Genomic DNA, 16147 nt, shown 5'->3' with positions numbered 1-16147 from the left:
ACTACTAGTGGTCAAAAACTCTATTGCGTTCCTTTAAGTTAGATGAGCCGTGTGTGTGCCTGCTGTATGAAAAGACAAAACCTCTGTCTGAGCTGAGAAAACAGTTAAATTAAAAGTTGTGAAAATGGCAAAGCTCATTCAAAAAGCATGATCCTGCTCTGAGCAAACATTTTGTTGCATTCATAGATCGGTTCATTATAATGTAATTAACAAAAAAAAGGAAAAAAGTAAAGTGTAAAAAAAAAAAACCTCTGCGTGACTAATCCCTTCCAAAGACTATGCTCATGTTTATTTACTCCACAGGAAGATGATAGGGCCTGGTGGTTGAGCAAACAAGAAAATTGGATTGCTGGACGGGGCACATGGCTAAATTCTAATTCATGGAAAACATAAACCAGTGAGGGAGGAAATGAGAGCAAATCCTCATGTTTATAAGAACGCACTGAGAAAAACAAATGAGCAAAGAGAGATCGTCTCATTTCAGCAGTTTTGATTGTCAGTCAATTGGATTCTTTCATATTTGCTGCAATCAGTTTGTGAGTGTAACTTCCTGTCACAGTCGATGGGGAGTTTCCTTTGTGATGATCGCGCTTACATGTTCCAGCTCTGCTATCACATGACCTCACGGCAATTGTGATGACCTTGATGCTTCAAAAACACTTTGTCTTGCAGTGTGTGAGTGTTTGGCTTCGTCAGTGGAACCTGAATCCTCTCCGAGAGGGAAAACCAACCCACCCAGTGTGCAAATATCAGTCTTACAGCTTTATTCTACCCTAAACCAACATTGCATCAGTTATTGACAGGGAAAACATTCAAAAGACTTTGCATTCCTTTGCTTCTATTGTGACATTGCACATTAATTTAAATCACAAGATGAATTTAGCTGTTCATTAATTAACAGATCTGACTCATCAGGTAAAAGCCTCTGCAGCGTATGATCCAGGACATGTGACTGGGGACTTAACGTCCATAACCTCACATTCACTGCACCCTTGAATTCTGTCCAAGCAGTCAAATGTTCAAAATTGCTGCTTCCAATCCAAATGATTTACCATTAATCAGGCATTTTCCAACATAAGTGCAAACCTGTAGCAGTTAGAGTGTTTTTAATACCACTGTCAATGAGGCCAGGGGGGCCAAAGCACACAGCCGGACCCTTTGAAGAAAAGTCAAGCAGAAGGCGGAGAGGAGGCTGTTGTCCCTGCCTGACTTCCTCCTGGTTAACTGGACATGTGATTAGCATTGCTGTCTGCTACTTAGTTTGCCCTGCAGTCAGCCTGGTCTGCCTTCAGAGGAAATACTGCCTGCGGGTTTCTCTGTCAACACCACGGTAAGCCACACATACATTGATCTCCCCATGGCGTCCAGAGACATGGATGACATTAATGCCAACATGTGTTTGCATCTCTGTGATGCAGCTGTAATTTTAATCCTGTTACTTGCTTCGTAAACTGGCAGCGGGCGACTGATTTGGTTCATTTGATTGGAGAAAACTTTCCCATTCATGTATTTAGAAGCTTTAGAGACAAACACCCAGGACAGCTTTCTTAAATCTACTGAAAGGTAGCCAAGGTTGCCTCATTAAAAACTTATTATAAGAGCATGTAATGTGGTTTGAATTGGAATAAAATGCTTTAGCAATGGTGTTTTTACACGTTTGTGTGCTTTCACGCCTGCTGTCAAGACAAACCTTCCTTTCGCAAACACAAGGACTCTTTTAAATGTGCACCTGTCGAGTCGTGTGCATCACAAGTGAATTTAATGCAGAAAATCCTTCATGGATTTCACATTATAAGTCTTCACTGGTTCTGGAATAAAGGCTAAAATGCTGAAAGGAAAATTTTAATTGAAATTTAAAGTGCATGTTTCCATAATCTCCATAATCAGCAGACAAAGATAGCAAGTTGCTTCACGCCCACTAAGCAAATACATATAGAGGTTTTGTACCACAAGGCTTTTCCAATTGAACTGTGGGAAAGTTGTGAGAAATATATTTGACATTGCTGGGTGAGTCAGATTCTGCTATTTAGACGTGACTTACTGTTAAACTTGCATGCTTGTTTTTACCATTAGTGCCCACAAGCAGACAAAGAAATTAGATTAGGCTGTTCTGACATGGCCAGTGGAAAACACAATTATGTGATGTTCCTGAGCATTCCCTTCGCCCCTGATTGTATAAGACTGTTTGCATGTAATTCAGCGGTATTGGCTGTGTGTGTGCAGGTCTGTGGGTACATGTGTGCATCGCTGAGACCACTTAATTATGAATCTGGAACATGTGAAATGTTTGAGGAGGCTCTATTTAACAGAGACTTGATTGAAATCCCACAGCAACGTGACGGTTGAACTGTGCCGAACCTCGACAGATCACAGGACAGATGCATGTGACAGAGAGGTTTATAGCACCTACTGAAATTGTAGACCAATGCTCAGAGCCGCTGACCCTTGATCAGTTCTATTATTCTAGTTTAAAAGCTCTAAAACCTACTGTGCACTGCCTGCTCAGCACCAAACAGCAGACACAGTCAGAGACAAGCTGGTGAACTTAATGGAGCATTCAGCAGCTAAAGAGCCACATAGTCCCTTCAGGGATTGGTAGAGACCAAAAACAGAGCAAAAACAGTCATATAAACTTAGAAGGTAACGATACATCGAGGTTGCGTTCCTGCCTCCAAGTGGCCAAAAAATTAGTTAATGCATTTTTAACAAAGCCTTTTCAATGAAGCCTTTCAGTTTTCGTTCAGCTGAAGTTGCATGACTGAACCTTTAGCTAACACAGAAAGACACAATTGTTAACCACAGAGAGTGAAAAGTGAACAATGTGCAAGATGTGAAGACCCATTCCTCACATCATTCCTCCTGAAAAGGGATCCACATGACTTTGCTGTGAATGAAGGGGCACAGAATCCACAGACGCAGCCCAACCCAACACAAACACTCGTTCTGTGCAGAAATGCATTCAAACGCCAAAGATAATAGGAGGCTTCAGCCGTCTGCTTTCGGCAATTAAGTGGGAATCTTCTGAATAATCTTTGCAGTGTGAGATTCCCTTTCTGTTTTTCCATTGACAGTTTCTGCTGCTTTCTGAGCCTTAGCTTGGGAATAAGGACAGTGGATTTTGTCCGCTGTAGTCAAATCAGGAACGGTTTGATTTCAATTGACGTGAGCAAAAAAAAATCTGGACTTGTCCTTTAGTTTATGTTGTTATTTTGCAACAAAATGAAGCAGACAGGAAAAAGTAATGCATGTAAACGGGGCCACGTTTCAACAGTGAACATTTAATCAGTTGTTGCTAGATTGTCTTTCCGCGTTTGTGAAAAGTTCAAAGGTCAAAGCTCAGAAAGTGCATTTCAAATTCATCCCTCAGTTCCCACTGCTGAGCTCACATTCAGCAGGACATCGATCCTTTCTAATGCCACATGAATTTGTTCCGTGAATGTGACGAAACTTTCCCCGACCAACTGATTAACACTCCTGTCAAGCTGTTGAGCACCTAAACGTTGATACTGTGACACAGATGGATTATTTGGAAAATGAATGCAAGTTATGTACTTGTTATTTAAATGTTAGTATTCATATAAAATCCTTCTCATGTTTCTCACCACTATTAATGCTCTTACACTTCAACTCTGCCTCATGTGCAAACGACTAATTGTATTTTTTTATTACCCTTCTGCAGCGGCACCAGGAAGCCCGCCAGCTCGCAGGCATCAGCTTCACAATGATGCCTGGAACCGCAACAGGCAAGAAGCTGGATCTCTCCAAGCTCACAGATGAGGAGGCCAAGCATGTCTGGGCAGTCGTCCAGCGAGATTTTGACCTGAGGAAGAAGGAGGAGGACAGACTTGGGTAAGCTGAAAAGTTGGTTAAGTTAAAAACAAAAGAGTACAAGAGTACAAGCAGTAATGAATCATATATTGCTTAAAATTTAAGCCAGATGGATGTTTTTGGCTATTTTTGTGTTCGATTTTGCCCGATTAAATTAATCCAATACAGACGAATATGTGTACTGTATTGAATTCACTTTATATTATTCTGTAAGATAATATCTTTTACATCTGTTATATTCCAGCTTTGCCTTGTGTTTAATCAAGTATTTCCCTGTAATTTAAAAGAATATATATTTAGTCTGAATGAAGGCTGTTGGTAGTTTAGATGGACTCTGGCTGCACTAAGTGTGCTCCTATCTGTGAATTCAGGATTATAAATGTATATTTAGTATAAGATTGCACCAAAAATGTACAGAGTATTTTCTCCTTCACGTTGGCACACAGCAAGCTAACATGGCCACTGAAAGCATGATAGCATGCTGGAGTTAGCATTTAGCTCAAAGCACTGCTGTGACTTTAAGTGTCGGCTCACATAGCTGCTGACTCGGCTGCAGACTGTTATCTGAAAGTCTTCTTTATCACTCAGTGGTTTAACTTAGCTCACTTTGCTGCAGTGTGTAAATGCACTGCAGGACTCTGTGACATCACTAGTGGGTGTGGTTACAGGTACAGCAAAGCACACAAAGCACACTTCTTTCCACCCTCATGTTAAATTGCTTTTTAAAATGAGATTATTGAACCTTTGCAGAACAACATCCAGCAGGGGATGATGGTACAGGCTGAACTTTACAGATGATGTCACATCGCTCTTTTGTTGTGGCATGAACTGCAGATGGAGGGCAGGAAGTGATTTTCTGCACAGGAAGCTCTATAACACACAATAACAAATTGATCAAACTGAGAAACCACAAGGAGTTTTCATCGAGGACCAAAAGTTGTTCATAAGGGTGAAAAATGCTGGAAAAAATGTCTCGTGGCCAGGAGGAGCTGAGTCGGATAATGGTGGAAATGATGTAAAATTAGCCATTGTTTTAAGTCTATGGACAGGTGAGTAGATACCAAAATCTCCTGGATTCATATGCAGGTATGTCAGAGGTGGTTAGTGGTTGCAATGTTGGCATTGGTTAAACTGATAAATCAATTGCTGGCTAGTGAGCTTACCACCATTTCCCAACTGTTTGTACAGGTTTAATGTTGTCTCATACTTGTCTCAGCTACATTGTGGTTTACAGGAGACGTCATGTCTTCCCTCTCGTCCATTGCGGTTTTCACTTCCTGCCCTCCACCTGAATCTAACGTCACGTCACTGCAAACAACCAATAGCAAAAAGTTTGCTAAAATGAGCTGGTATTAGGTACTTTAGATTAGCTACTGGTCATAACAGAGCAAGGCTGCAGCAGAAAGCGCCCGAGTGTATCGAATTGAGCACAGATTAGTACATTGGACAGGACAGAAAAAATAACACTTGAATAGAAACACTGTCCGCTCACATATCACGGTGAGCCAGTAATCACGTAATCTGTCTTCAAAGGCTGTGATGCCAGATAATTGGTTATCTGCCGGAGCTCTTTATTGAGAAGATGGCCGATCTTGTTTAGTTTAAATTTAGTAAAACTGAGCAGAAATAAAACACTGCGTTCCTGAGGGCTGGGCTGAGGTTGTTAAACATCACCAACAGATGATTCAGTCATTTGCTCCTAACTCACTGAGCTACGCCTCACATCTTCTTGGCAGCAGTGACTGATGGATGGTTTAGATATCAGGCTGTGGGAGGAAGAGGTTTAGGGGGAATTTCCTCCGATGCCTGGATGTGGGACGACCTGTGCACTGCAGCAGCGGTCGTCCTCTTGGACAGTGAGAACCACAAACTGAAGGAAACATGTATGAAAGTTAACTCAGTGCTTATACACACCGTATCTTACTTACATTACTCACTGAAACTCACAATCAGGACGTGATTAACTACAAACGAGGCCCTGAGGCAAAACTGAGGTGTACTGATCGCCACACACACGTCACTCACCGCCCGCATTACACTGGCAGCTTATATGTTCTGGAAAGCCTCTATAGTTTCCTGTCTATAAGTTAGTTTAATTAAACTTATTTAGGAATAGGCGCCATGTACACATAACATAAACTGAAATAATGAAGGTATTAAAGCCAGATTTAGACAGGACAGGTCAAGATTTGGTAATTGTTCAGGAATCGCCTTAAAGCCCTTTTCATGTCAGTTTATATGGTGCTTTAGAGCATTTAATCAAACACATTTGCAAGTGATCAAATCAAATGATCCTCTGGAGCCTCTGATGTGCCTGAGGAAGCAGTCGGTAATCCAACCTCACTCATTATATTCCATGTTGTAACCTTTTAAGCAACCATAGTTCACAACACAGGTGTTTCCACTAAAGGACTGCGTGTGCGTGTGTTTGTGCGTGTGTGTGTGTGTGTGTGTGTGTCTTTAGTACAACCCGAGATTCAAAAAAAAATTGGGAGGCTGTGTAAAGCATCACTGAAACAGAATGTGATAACCTGTTAATCCTTTTTGACATAAACCCAACTGAAAACAGTCCAAAGTCAATATATTTAATGTTTTTCCTCATCAGCTTCATTGATTTCTGTAAATATCTGCTTATCCTGAATCTGATGCAGCAACACGTTTCAAAGACTGGGAAAGATGTAAAACGCTCCAGAAACACCTGTTTGGATCGTTCCACAGGTAAACAGGCTCATTGGTAACAGGTGAGAGGGTCATGATTGGATGAAGGAGATTAATACATGGACTCGGGAACACCTCATAAAACTGATGTCAGTGAGTTTGTTTGGAAACGATTTATTCGGTTTTGTTAATGTTTTACACAGCGTCCAGACTTTTTTTAGATCAGGTTTGGACTGAGACTTTGGTGACATCACACAGCTTTCAGAGAGCTCCACCACCTGACCTGAGGTCCAATCAGACAGAGTGATTGAAGACACCTGTGTGGGCCTGCAGGGCCTTGAATAAACAAGTAAAATGAAGGCCTATCTTGATGTGATAAGTCCTTTATTGTGACTACATTGGAGTCTTTTTCTAAGATGGCTATCGCAGATTAATTTCCTGCTTATTCATACGGCATCATGACCTCCAGGAGTACAAGAATTGAGATTATTCTTCTCTTCTGTTGCTTCTGGGTTGCATACTTTAGACACTTTTTGAATGCATTTAGAAAATTCCTGTAAATCTCCATTTTTCTGGGTTAGATGTGGCTTCTGTGCATCTGTATGTGTTTGATAAAAGGATCTTTTTCTACTGGAACCTCCTCGTCTGCAGCCTGTATTTCCTAAGGAAAATAGATGAAGGGAGACTGACTTCGGTTATAAAGGGAGATTAGAGCATCTTTTTTTATGTGAAAGTACATTTTCATACATGCTGTTTATTCTTGAAGATCTGGCTCTCCAGAGTCGGGCAGAGCCGTGCTGGTTTGTCTAAATACGTGAGCTTCCTTCACAACTCAGGACAGCACTGCTCCTTCAGCCACTGCCAGGGTTCTTCTTCAGCTATTTGTTTTCCATTCAAATGAGCTGTTGTTTGCTGCTGAGGCAACTGCTGTTTTCATCCAAGGCCTCTGCGACCTATAAATAGGTGCAGATCTTCATGTGGTTTACATATAAAACTGTCAAGTTTAAATCTTGTAAAACCACATATGTTGGATTATAAAATGGAATAACTCATACTGGCAAGAATTTAGACTTTGTTTTTCTTTACCAAGATCACCAAAACAACAAAGACATCATGTCATTTTTTTTTAAAGCCTTATATTTTCAATTCTAAGGGCGGTTTGTCAAGATTTTCATCTGCTTACGGGGGGCTGATTTATTTCAAAATATTTAAAAATGTAATGATTTCAGCCATTGCAAAAGTGTCAACTTAAACTCTACGTTACAATAACAGCAAATAACCGATTACTTCCTGTTGTGGGTGCACTTCCATTACAGAAAAGAAGGGAAAACTGGAACTTTAACGCTGCACTAATCAATATATTAATTTTAACAACGGATCAAATGACTATAAGCAATGATCACATTGACAAAGCCAACACGTTTGTCGTAACAAATACAAGGTAATGATATGACAGTGTTGTTCTTTTTGCTCTTTCTGCTGCCATCAAGGGGCCAAAAATCAATTAATTAATGCAGTTTTAAATCAGTTAGACTCAGTATGAACAATGGATCGCATGACTTCTTGTATGAGGCCGTTATATGACTGTGTTGGTTCACTCTCACGGCTCTCATCGGCTGTTTCCTCTGTGCAGCAAAAACCATTTGGTAGCTGATGAGGCCAATATTTCCCTCAGGAGTTGATAGAGATCAAAATAGAGCTCAAAGGAGAGTGAACATCTGACTCCAAATGAATGCTAATGTTGCTCTGTGTGCAGCTGGATCTGTAAATAGGCAACTCTTTGCAAACACACTCACTGTACGAGCTTCAAACAGATAGCTTATCTCTACTGTCGCAACATGGCTGATTTGAGATATCCTTAAGTGTGTCATGCCTGCACAGAGATGAAAATAACCTGCCTTTATTTTCTAAACTCAAATTAAGTTAAGCTGCAGCAGATTTATAACTATGGGTGACGTTTGGGCTGGATACGCATAGTTCACTGTCCTATGAGTCATATGAGCAGATTTAACAAAACATAAAAGCATAACAGCCATTTGTGGAGGAATCAGAAAGCATGTCTGTCTGTCTGTCTGTCTGTCTGTCTGTCTGTCTGTCTGTCTGTCTGTCTGTCTTTCTGTCTGTCTGTCTGTCAAACCCAGATAATTTTCCTCATTAACTAATATTATGTTTTCATAGGCTGTTTGACAATTGTTTTAAGCAAAATGGAACCTGGCCTACAAAGCTAACGTGCAGCTGCTGGGTCCTTCTCTGGAAAGCATTATGCTTTAGCTCTCATCATCAGTGTGTGTCTGTGCCAGAGTGTGTGTCAGTCTCTCTTTTTATTCCTGTCTCATTCTCACTTCCAGTGGTCCCGTGAAGTGTATGGATACTTGTCAGATGCTGGAATCGATTTAAGAGACACACGAAGACATGAGATTATGATGTGAGGATGAAAGACTGAGTGATAAGCACAGCGGCTCAAACTCTGTCTGAACAGGAAGTTCATTTAAGCTAGCGAAGGTCTGATTTGTGCGGACAGACGTGGTGAAGAAGAGCACCATGTATGGTCTTTGCTGTCTGCGTCTAAGTGAACGTCTGGCTGCCGCACCCGGATTCCTGAGCTTTGCCAGTTTAGCAAATACTCTGCAATACCTGCTTTTAATCAAATCAGCAGGAAAAGGGAAGATTCTGAGGACATAGTTAAATGTGTGACTTGATAAAAGAGCCTGGAGAGAGTCAGCTATTGTTGTGCAAAGCTGAGTTTTACGACCTTCACTTTGTTTTAGCCAGAAACAAGGACGAGAAAACAGCCTCATTCTGTCCATAAGCTTTGCATGTAAATAGACGATCTCACCTTACAGGTGCACTGTGCAGTTTTCTTATAAACAAACAAAAGCTATTTTTACATTTCACATCCTGAATTTATTTCCTTCTTCATAAAACTTTGGCACAAGAAATGGTCTTAAATGTTTGGATCCTGCACGTTTACAGCCATGTTTACTGGCTTGCAGTGGAATGGTGTGAAACCAGTGTCCTGACTGTGAATCATGTCATCCGTGTGCACATGTGCGTGCATGACTGAGACAAAAACAACAAAGCAGGGGCCAGCTCTTTTACAATGGTTCATTAAAGCATTTCAATATTGCCAGGAGTATACCAACAGTATGACTGAGTGTAATGTGAAAGGGGTCAATAAAATCACAGAGAATTATCAGTCAGCTCCACAGAGCATTTTCATTCAACCTTTATTTAAAATCACAGAAAAATCATTGATGGCACAACAAAAATAAGAAAACAAATAGAACACAGTTGCATGCAAACATGTAGTAGTTTGTCGTCGTGCTTTTAAATTGAACTTTAGGTACAATTATGTGAACTTTTTATTTGTTTTTAATGTGTGCGACACAAAAGCTAAAAGCAGATTGTTTTCATTGTAGCGTCTTTTAGCTCATTGTTTTGGTTTTATGGTCCGCAGCTTTACTGCTTTGCTTCAGTCTCACGGCTCTCATCAGTGTAACAGGAGCAGCAGCAGGATTCTCGCCTCGCATGATCTCATGAATCCAGCTGATTCGCAGTCTAAGCAGGCAGCTGCTTCCAGCGCTAAAGCTCTGATAAGGCGAGCTACAGCTACCTGCTGCACCAAACAGCAGAGAGTTAGCAACTGGTGGACAAAGTGGAACATTTAGCAGCTAAAGAGCCGGATAGTTCCCTCAGAGGTGGGTGGAGACCAAAACAGAGCAAAAAGGAAAGTAAATATCACACTTTAAAATATTTGACATTCATCAGGTGAGCAAAAACATGCAAATAAATGCTAATATGGCCCTGTGTGTGCTGCATAGGTAACCTTTTGCTAACACACTGGTTGGAATATGTATGTAATAGTGCTGTCAATTGATTAAAATATTTAATCGCGATTAATCTCTTGAATGTCATAGTTAACTCGCGATTAATCGCAAATTAATCACACATTTTTATCTATTCTAAAAGTACCATTCATTATCATTTTAATACTCTTATCTACATGGAAAAGTGGATAGGCTTGCTTTGTGCAAATGTTTTGTTGTTGTTGTTGTTGTTGTTGTTGTTGTTGAAAACAACAACGTGTAGTGTTATATTTCACACTAACATACTCACTTTGAGCAGTCATTCACATTTGAATGAATCAAATCTCACACAATTTGACACTGTCAATAAACAGATGACAAAAAATAAACACTCGGTTACAAAAAAGCCCCTTCAACAACCCTTTCTAAGAGATCAAAACAGGGTGATACAAGATACAGTTACATTGTAAACTAGGACTCAGGCTATAGTGCAGTTAAACCATGGCTTAAACTTTCCTTTCTTAAGTTTCCTTTGAACATACAAGCAGTCAGACTATAATGCTCTTCTGTTATCAACCCAGCCTCTTACTTCTCTCCAGAAAGAATGAACATTACTTGGCTATGGCTGCAGTGAGCTTGTTCTTAGTTGCCGTATCCATATGCCTCTGTCGAAAGCCATCCATTGTCGCCTGGTTTTGACAAGGAGACAATGGATAATTTCCATTCGCTGTGTGTTTGGTGGTAGTCAAGTGGTATTTCAGACTGGATGTGCTATGGTGATAACTCAGTTCACACCGACAATACACACAGATAACTTTGGTCTTGTCAGTTGACCCATCTGGCAACTTTTTGAAACTAAACTTTCCATCAGACTCTTATTTGCATCCATTTCAGTGTTTCACACTTGACATCCACACAAACCGGTAGCCTACTCTTTGACAGCTGGCGAGACCAAACACGTTCGTGGGGTGTGCCTACTGTTTTGTTTCCGGTTTGCGATCGGATCCTGTAGTTTTTCTAACGTTACTAGCAGTGGCCACAGCTTATAAAAAACTACAAGTTCATTAGGTCACAAAGAGCGTCAATCTCGCAATAAAAAAAATTACGCCGTTAAAATTGATTTGCATTGATGCGTTAATAACGAGATATTTTTGACAGCACTAGAATGTAAATTTTGCCCAAGAGGCCAAAAATCAATGAAAGCTGCTTTGACGTTGTTATTGCATTAAATTATATTGTTTATTAAATTGTTTGGTTGAAAATGGCAAAGCATTAATCAACAAAAACCTGAGCAGGATTAATAAAATCCTGTCAGTTAAACAAAAACATCTTATTTATTTAGACACTGGAAATGTGCCAGTGCTCTCTGCCACATCTCAATTAAAAACCCTGAAACCTTGCAGCTCATCAGTGATCAGCTGCTAGCAGCCCCTGCCGACGGCACCACTCTCACTCTTGGTAAGCCTTTGCGCTTGTCTTTGATATTTGACCTTTCCAGCCATGTATCAGTGCTTGGAAGGCCTGGAAGTTGCCTACAGCTCACATCTTATTTGAATCATACAGTAGAAGGGCATCTTGTATATCAGATCAGTGGGATTTGATGTTTCAGAGGAGGGCAGATTTAACAGATATTACTTTAAAATCACGTCGCTAATGGCCAGCAGCTGTATCTGCAAAAGGTTATGGGATACTTACAAAGTATCCCATTTATCCCAATGATCTGGGCCATGATTTAAAAAGCATGGCCCAGAAAGAAAAGCTTTAATAAACAAAAAGCAGCCTCTCATCCTCTGTGGGTGTGTTGCCAGACTCCACCCACGCTGTGCGACATTTGGGATTTGTTATCTGAATTTTTCCTTTCCGCTACTGTCAGCATCTCGCAGCGCTGAGTGAGGGTGTCGCTTCTCCAACAATCAGCTTCAGACTTTGCTGAAGAGGATGGTCTGACTCAAAGCAATGAAGTCATTCATGACACGCGTGTGAGCAGCTGCCAAGTGCAGAGCCGTGTTAGTTTGAACAGGATTTGGCTTCACGTCTTGGAGTTTTTGAGTAGAATTTGACTGAAGTTATTGCAGCGCTTATTGCATTGTTCAGGTCTAATTGTGAGCTGAAGACAGAGTGTTTTCAAATGTTATCACTGAGCAGTTTTACTCATTCCTAAAAGACATTACTCACCTTAATGTAGTGAAAACATTTCAGTAAAGTAACTTTTCAACAGTTTCTCCTCTGCTGACCCAGAGTCTGCCAAAAAAAACAAAATAAATGGCTATCTATGTGGAGGAATAATTAAAGATTTAAAATAAGTAAATGTGACTGTAAGGTGTGTTACTGAATAATGAATTATGATTAATAACAATTAATAGCAAACCATCGTTGGTGAGAAGCAAACAATCCTGCTCTCTTTTATACTCTGTGGAACAGAACAGAACCGCGACAATCTTTTTTTTTTTTTCATGCATGATTCATCAACAAAGCCTTTATTTATTTCACCGAGTAATTACACTGAGACACAGGAACAAAGGCATGCAAGAGTTTTAGAAGTATATTTTTTTGGGGGGGAACTACAATGTAATCACTCTGCTGGAAACATAATTAGAGGAAAAAGGCCTATAGGGAGAAACATGCACAGGCTGCATGAATGTACGGACAGATGATTACTGGAGGAACGTATATTGAGTGATTTATGAACTAGCACACCCACGCTGCTCAAACAGTCACTCAACATTTTGCTTCAAGTATCATAAATGCTTCAGCAATTAAGGTCCTCGTCTATCTAAATAATTTCTTTTCTTATAACTAACTGTAGCACTAAATGTTTCCTGGAGAAGCTCTGCAGGTTTTTCTGCCTTTGCTGACTTTTCCGAGTAACAAGGCTGACATAATATTTACACAAAGTGTCCAAAATGAAGCCGTGTGTTGCCGTCCGTGCGCTGACAACCATCTCTTCACTCATGATTGTCAGCCAGCATTTTGACTCATAAATTCTCTGTATAATGAAATGGCATAATTTTAGTTTTTTAGCTGTAAAAACATAGAGTAATAAACTAGAAGTTCAGCTTCAAATGTATTCCATGACAGCTCGACTTTTTGGGAAAATGGGCTTATTTGCTTTGTTTCTGAGATTGAGATGAGTTGTGTGGGACACGGTTAGCTTAGCTTAGCATAAATACTGGACCCAGGGGGAAACAGCTAGCCTGGCTCTGTCCAGAGTTCAAAAGTGCGCTGACAAGCAGGCACACAACTGACTTATTTTATGTGCATAAACCGGCCATTTGTGATTTGTCCTGTAGTTTATCATCTGCTTAGCATTTCTGTTTAGCCTCTCAAGCTAAAGTGCTGATAAAGTGAGCATTCAAAATGGTTATTTAGAGATTATTTCTACAGCAATATGGAGCAGCGTTATTCGTGTTTCTCGGTGTATGAGTTGGAGCCGTTTCTACTGTGCAGCTCTAAACGACATGTTGGTCAGCAGTGATCAGCCCTGCTTCAGTGTCACATGCAGACTTTGGTTAAAGGTCATTTTCAAATGTCAGTGTTTGTGTAACCTCCTTTGCATGTACAGTGAAGGCATCCAAGTTTAACAACATAAAGAGGTCAGTACAGGACACTTTCCGGTGATGCTTAACATAAACGACATTTGAAGACATGAACCTGTCACTCAGGGATCATTAAAGTCATTTACCTCGGAGAAACGTATTAATCTGTCTGTTAGCAGTGAACAGCTGGGTTTGTCTCATTATTGCTGGCACATCTGTAATGTTTTTCTCTGCTTTTTAACATGTGGTCTGGCTCTTCACAAATGCATGAAAACAATGATTGATGGCTCTGCATTATGTAATGTCATACAGTAGAGTGAGTAACGCTCTCTGGGGAGAAAAAGGTGAATGACGGGGGTCATGTGTGGCCTTTGCTGTTCAAATGAAAGAGCTTTCATTTTGTCTTATTTTACGCTTGTTAAAAGCAGTTTGTCTCTGGATACAGGTGACAGCGATGATAATAATCTCATCCATGTTTCCAACCTTGTTTCTTTTAGCGAACTTAAGACCAAGATTGAAAGAGAAGACACCAAGAGGGAGTTATTGGGCAACCAGACCAGCCTGACTGAGTCATACTGCATTCGGTGTCTCCAGCCCTTCAAGTTCCTGGTCAACAGCAAGCGCCAGTGTCTGGACTGCCAGCTCTACATCTGCAAGTCCTGCAGCCGCTACAACAAGAAGGAGCTGGGCTGGGTGTGTGATCCCTGTCACATGGCCAGGTAGGAAATGACAAATTAAAAGCATTAAACCTGTCGTAATTCAAGGTGAGGCCGGCTCAGGGGCTGAAAGCTGGTTTCTCTCAGGAAGCAAAAAGTCGATATTTCTTCGGACTTTCTTCAGCCGGTGGTGTCGAGAGGTAAGAGAGAGGCCATTTCAGAGTGGGTTTGCTGAGTGAAAGGCGCCACTGCCCCCAAATCTAAATGTTTGACAGTACGGGGCACATTAGCATCAGCATTAGCATTTTTCCCTTTAACTCTCTTCATTTTCAAGCTAATTATTTCTTTGAAGCATACACATTGCAAGCCATGGTGCGCAGCGCAGTGCAGTTCTGTAAGTCTGAGAGCACAATTTTAGGTGTGAACATCATTTGACATTTCTTTGCTTTGATTTTAAGGAGGCACTCATCTCGATGCTGACACATAAAGGGTTCAGTTAAACCTTGAACTTGAAAGCCTCGTGCTACTGCCTGAAGTCACGAGATGCAGTTGAGGCTGAGCATCTCATCTCACCTGTCACATCTAGTCTGGACCCTGCTGGTCCTTGACCTCCTACAACAAAAGCACTAAATGCATCCAAGTGCAAGCAAATGGATGACAAATATTAGCCTCACACAACTGATGAATCTCTTCATCAAACCATCTTGACTGAAGCCTCCCAGACTTCACGGAGCAGTTAAAGGTCTCAGGCTTTGACTGCACACGCAGCTTTTGACGGACATGTTAGCAGCTGCCATTTCAACAGGCACACACAGTTAGCACTCGTTCCAGCTCCATATGTAACCGTTATACTGTTGTTTACTCAGATGTGGATGTACGCTTTGAAGCCGTGTCACTGAGTTCAGCCAGTGTCTGGAACATATCACGGCATGCATCTGATGCTTAAACCTGCATGAATTTTGTTTGTTCGCCATAGCGGTCAGTGCATTCCTGCTCTTGCTTTGTGTGACAAAACAGGGACATTCAGGTCTTTTTGTGCTTATTCTGTCTCCTCCGTTTCCTTCAACAGGGTCCTCAAGATCGGCACTTTGGAGTGGTACTACGAGAACGTGCGCACCCGCTTCAAGCGCTTTGGCAGCGCCAAGGTGATGCGGTCGCTCTTCAAGAGGCTGAGCGGAGAACACAGTTCCTCTCAGAATGACCTCGAAGGTGAGCCAACATAATGCTGTGAAAAGCGATTTTAATACTTAGATCTCCCTGTGATCATCAGTGCGGGGTGAGTAAGTGACGTCTTTACATAACAGATACTGTCAGTGTGGCCTTTCAGTGAAGAGATTAACCCTCCACCAGCTGACTGAAGCGGCTCAGCGGGCAACAATCAAAGAGCTTTTCTGGGCAGCTGCCGAGTGGATGTCTGTATGAACGTGAAGCAGTGCGAATCAGAGGTTACAAATGTGGAAGCATGTCAGGTCTCAGGTCAAGGTTGCTTTGAAGGGGCAACTTTAACAACTTTCCATCTGTTCCACTCATTTCTTCGCAAGCCCTCGGGAGGTGCTGCAGGTCAGATGTGGAGTCTGCCAGAGTGGCAGAGCATCACTCCAAGTCTGCCGGAGCTTACCAGAAGAAATCCTCAATAAATGAAAGGCTTCAAGGAGCTTCAGCA

The 16147-nt window shown here is 41.2% G+C and overlaps 1 protein-coding gene across 2 annotated transcripts in view; it reads left to right on the top strand.

Annotated features, from left to right (window-relative positions):
• Positions 1-1288: 1288 nt before the first annotated feature.
• mlphb (melanophilin b) overlaps positions 1289-16147 on the top strand; it is a 30774-nt gene continuing 15915 nt past the window's right edge. For both annotated transcript variants that reach the window (XM_070976759.1, XM_070976760.1), the window contains exons 1-4: positions 1289-1330; positions 3680-3849; positions 14326-14547; positions 15554-15693. In XM_070976759.1, the coding sequence (XP_070832860.1) occupies positions 3722-3849; positions 14326-14547; positions 15554-15693 (490 nt within the window). In that variant the 5' untranslated portion in view covers positions 1289-1330; positions 3680-3721. The remainder of the gene's footprint in view (positions 1331-3679; positions 3850-14325; positions 14548-15553; positions 15694-16147) is intronic.

The sequence above is a fragment of the Chaetodon trifascialis genome, chromosome 12, assembly GCF_039877785.1.
Source record: "Chaetodon trifascialis isolate fChaTrf1 chromosome 12, fChaTrf1.hap1, whole genome shotgun sequence".
Lineage (NCBI taxonomy): Eukaryota > Metazoa > Chordata > Actinopteri > Chaetodontiformes > Chaetodontidae > Chaetodon > Chaetodon trifascialis.
The sequence above is the reverse complement of the archived record's forward strand: the minus strand, read 5'-3'. Positions and strand labels throughout refer to the sequence as shown.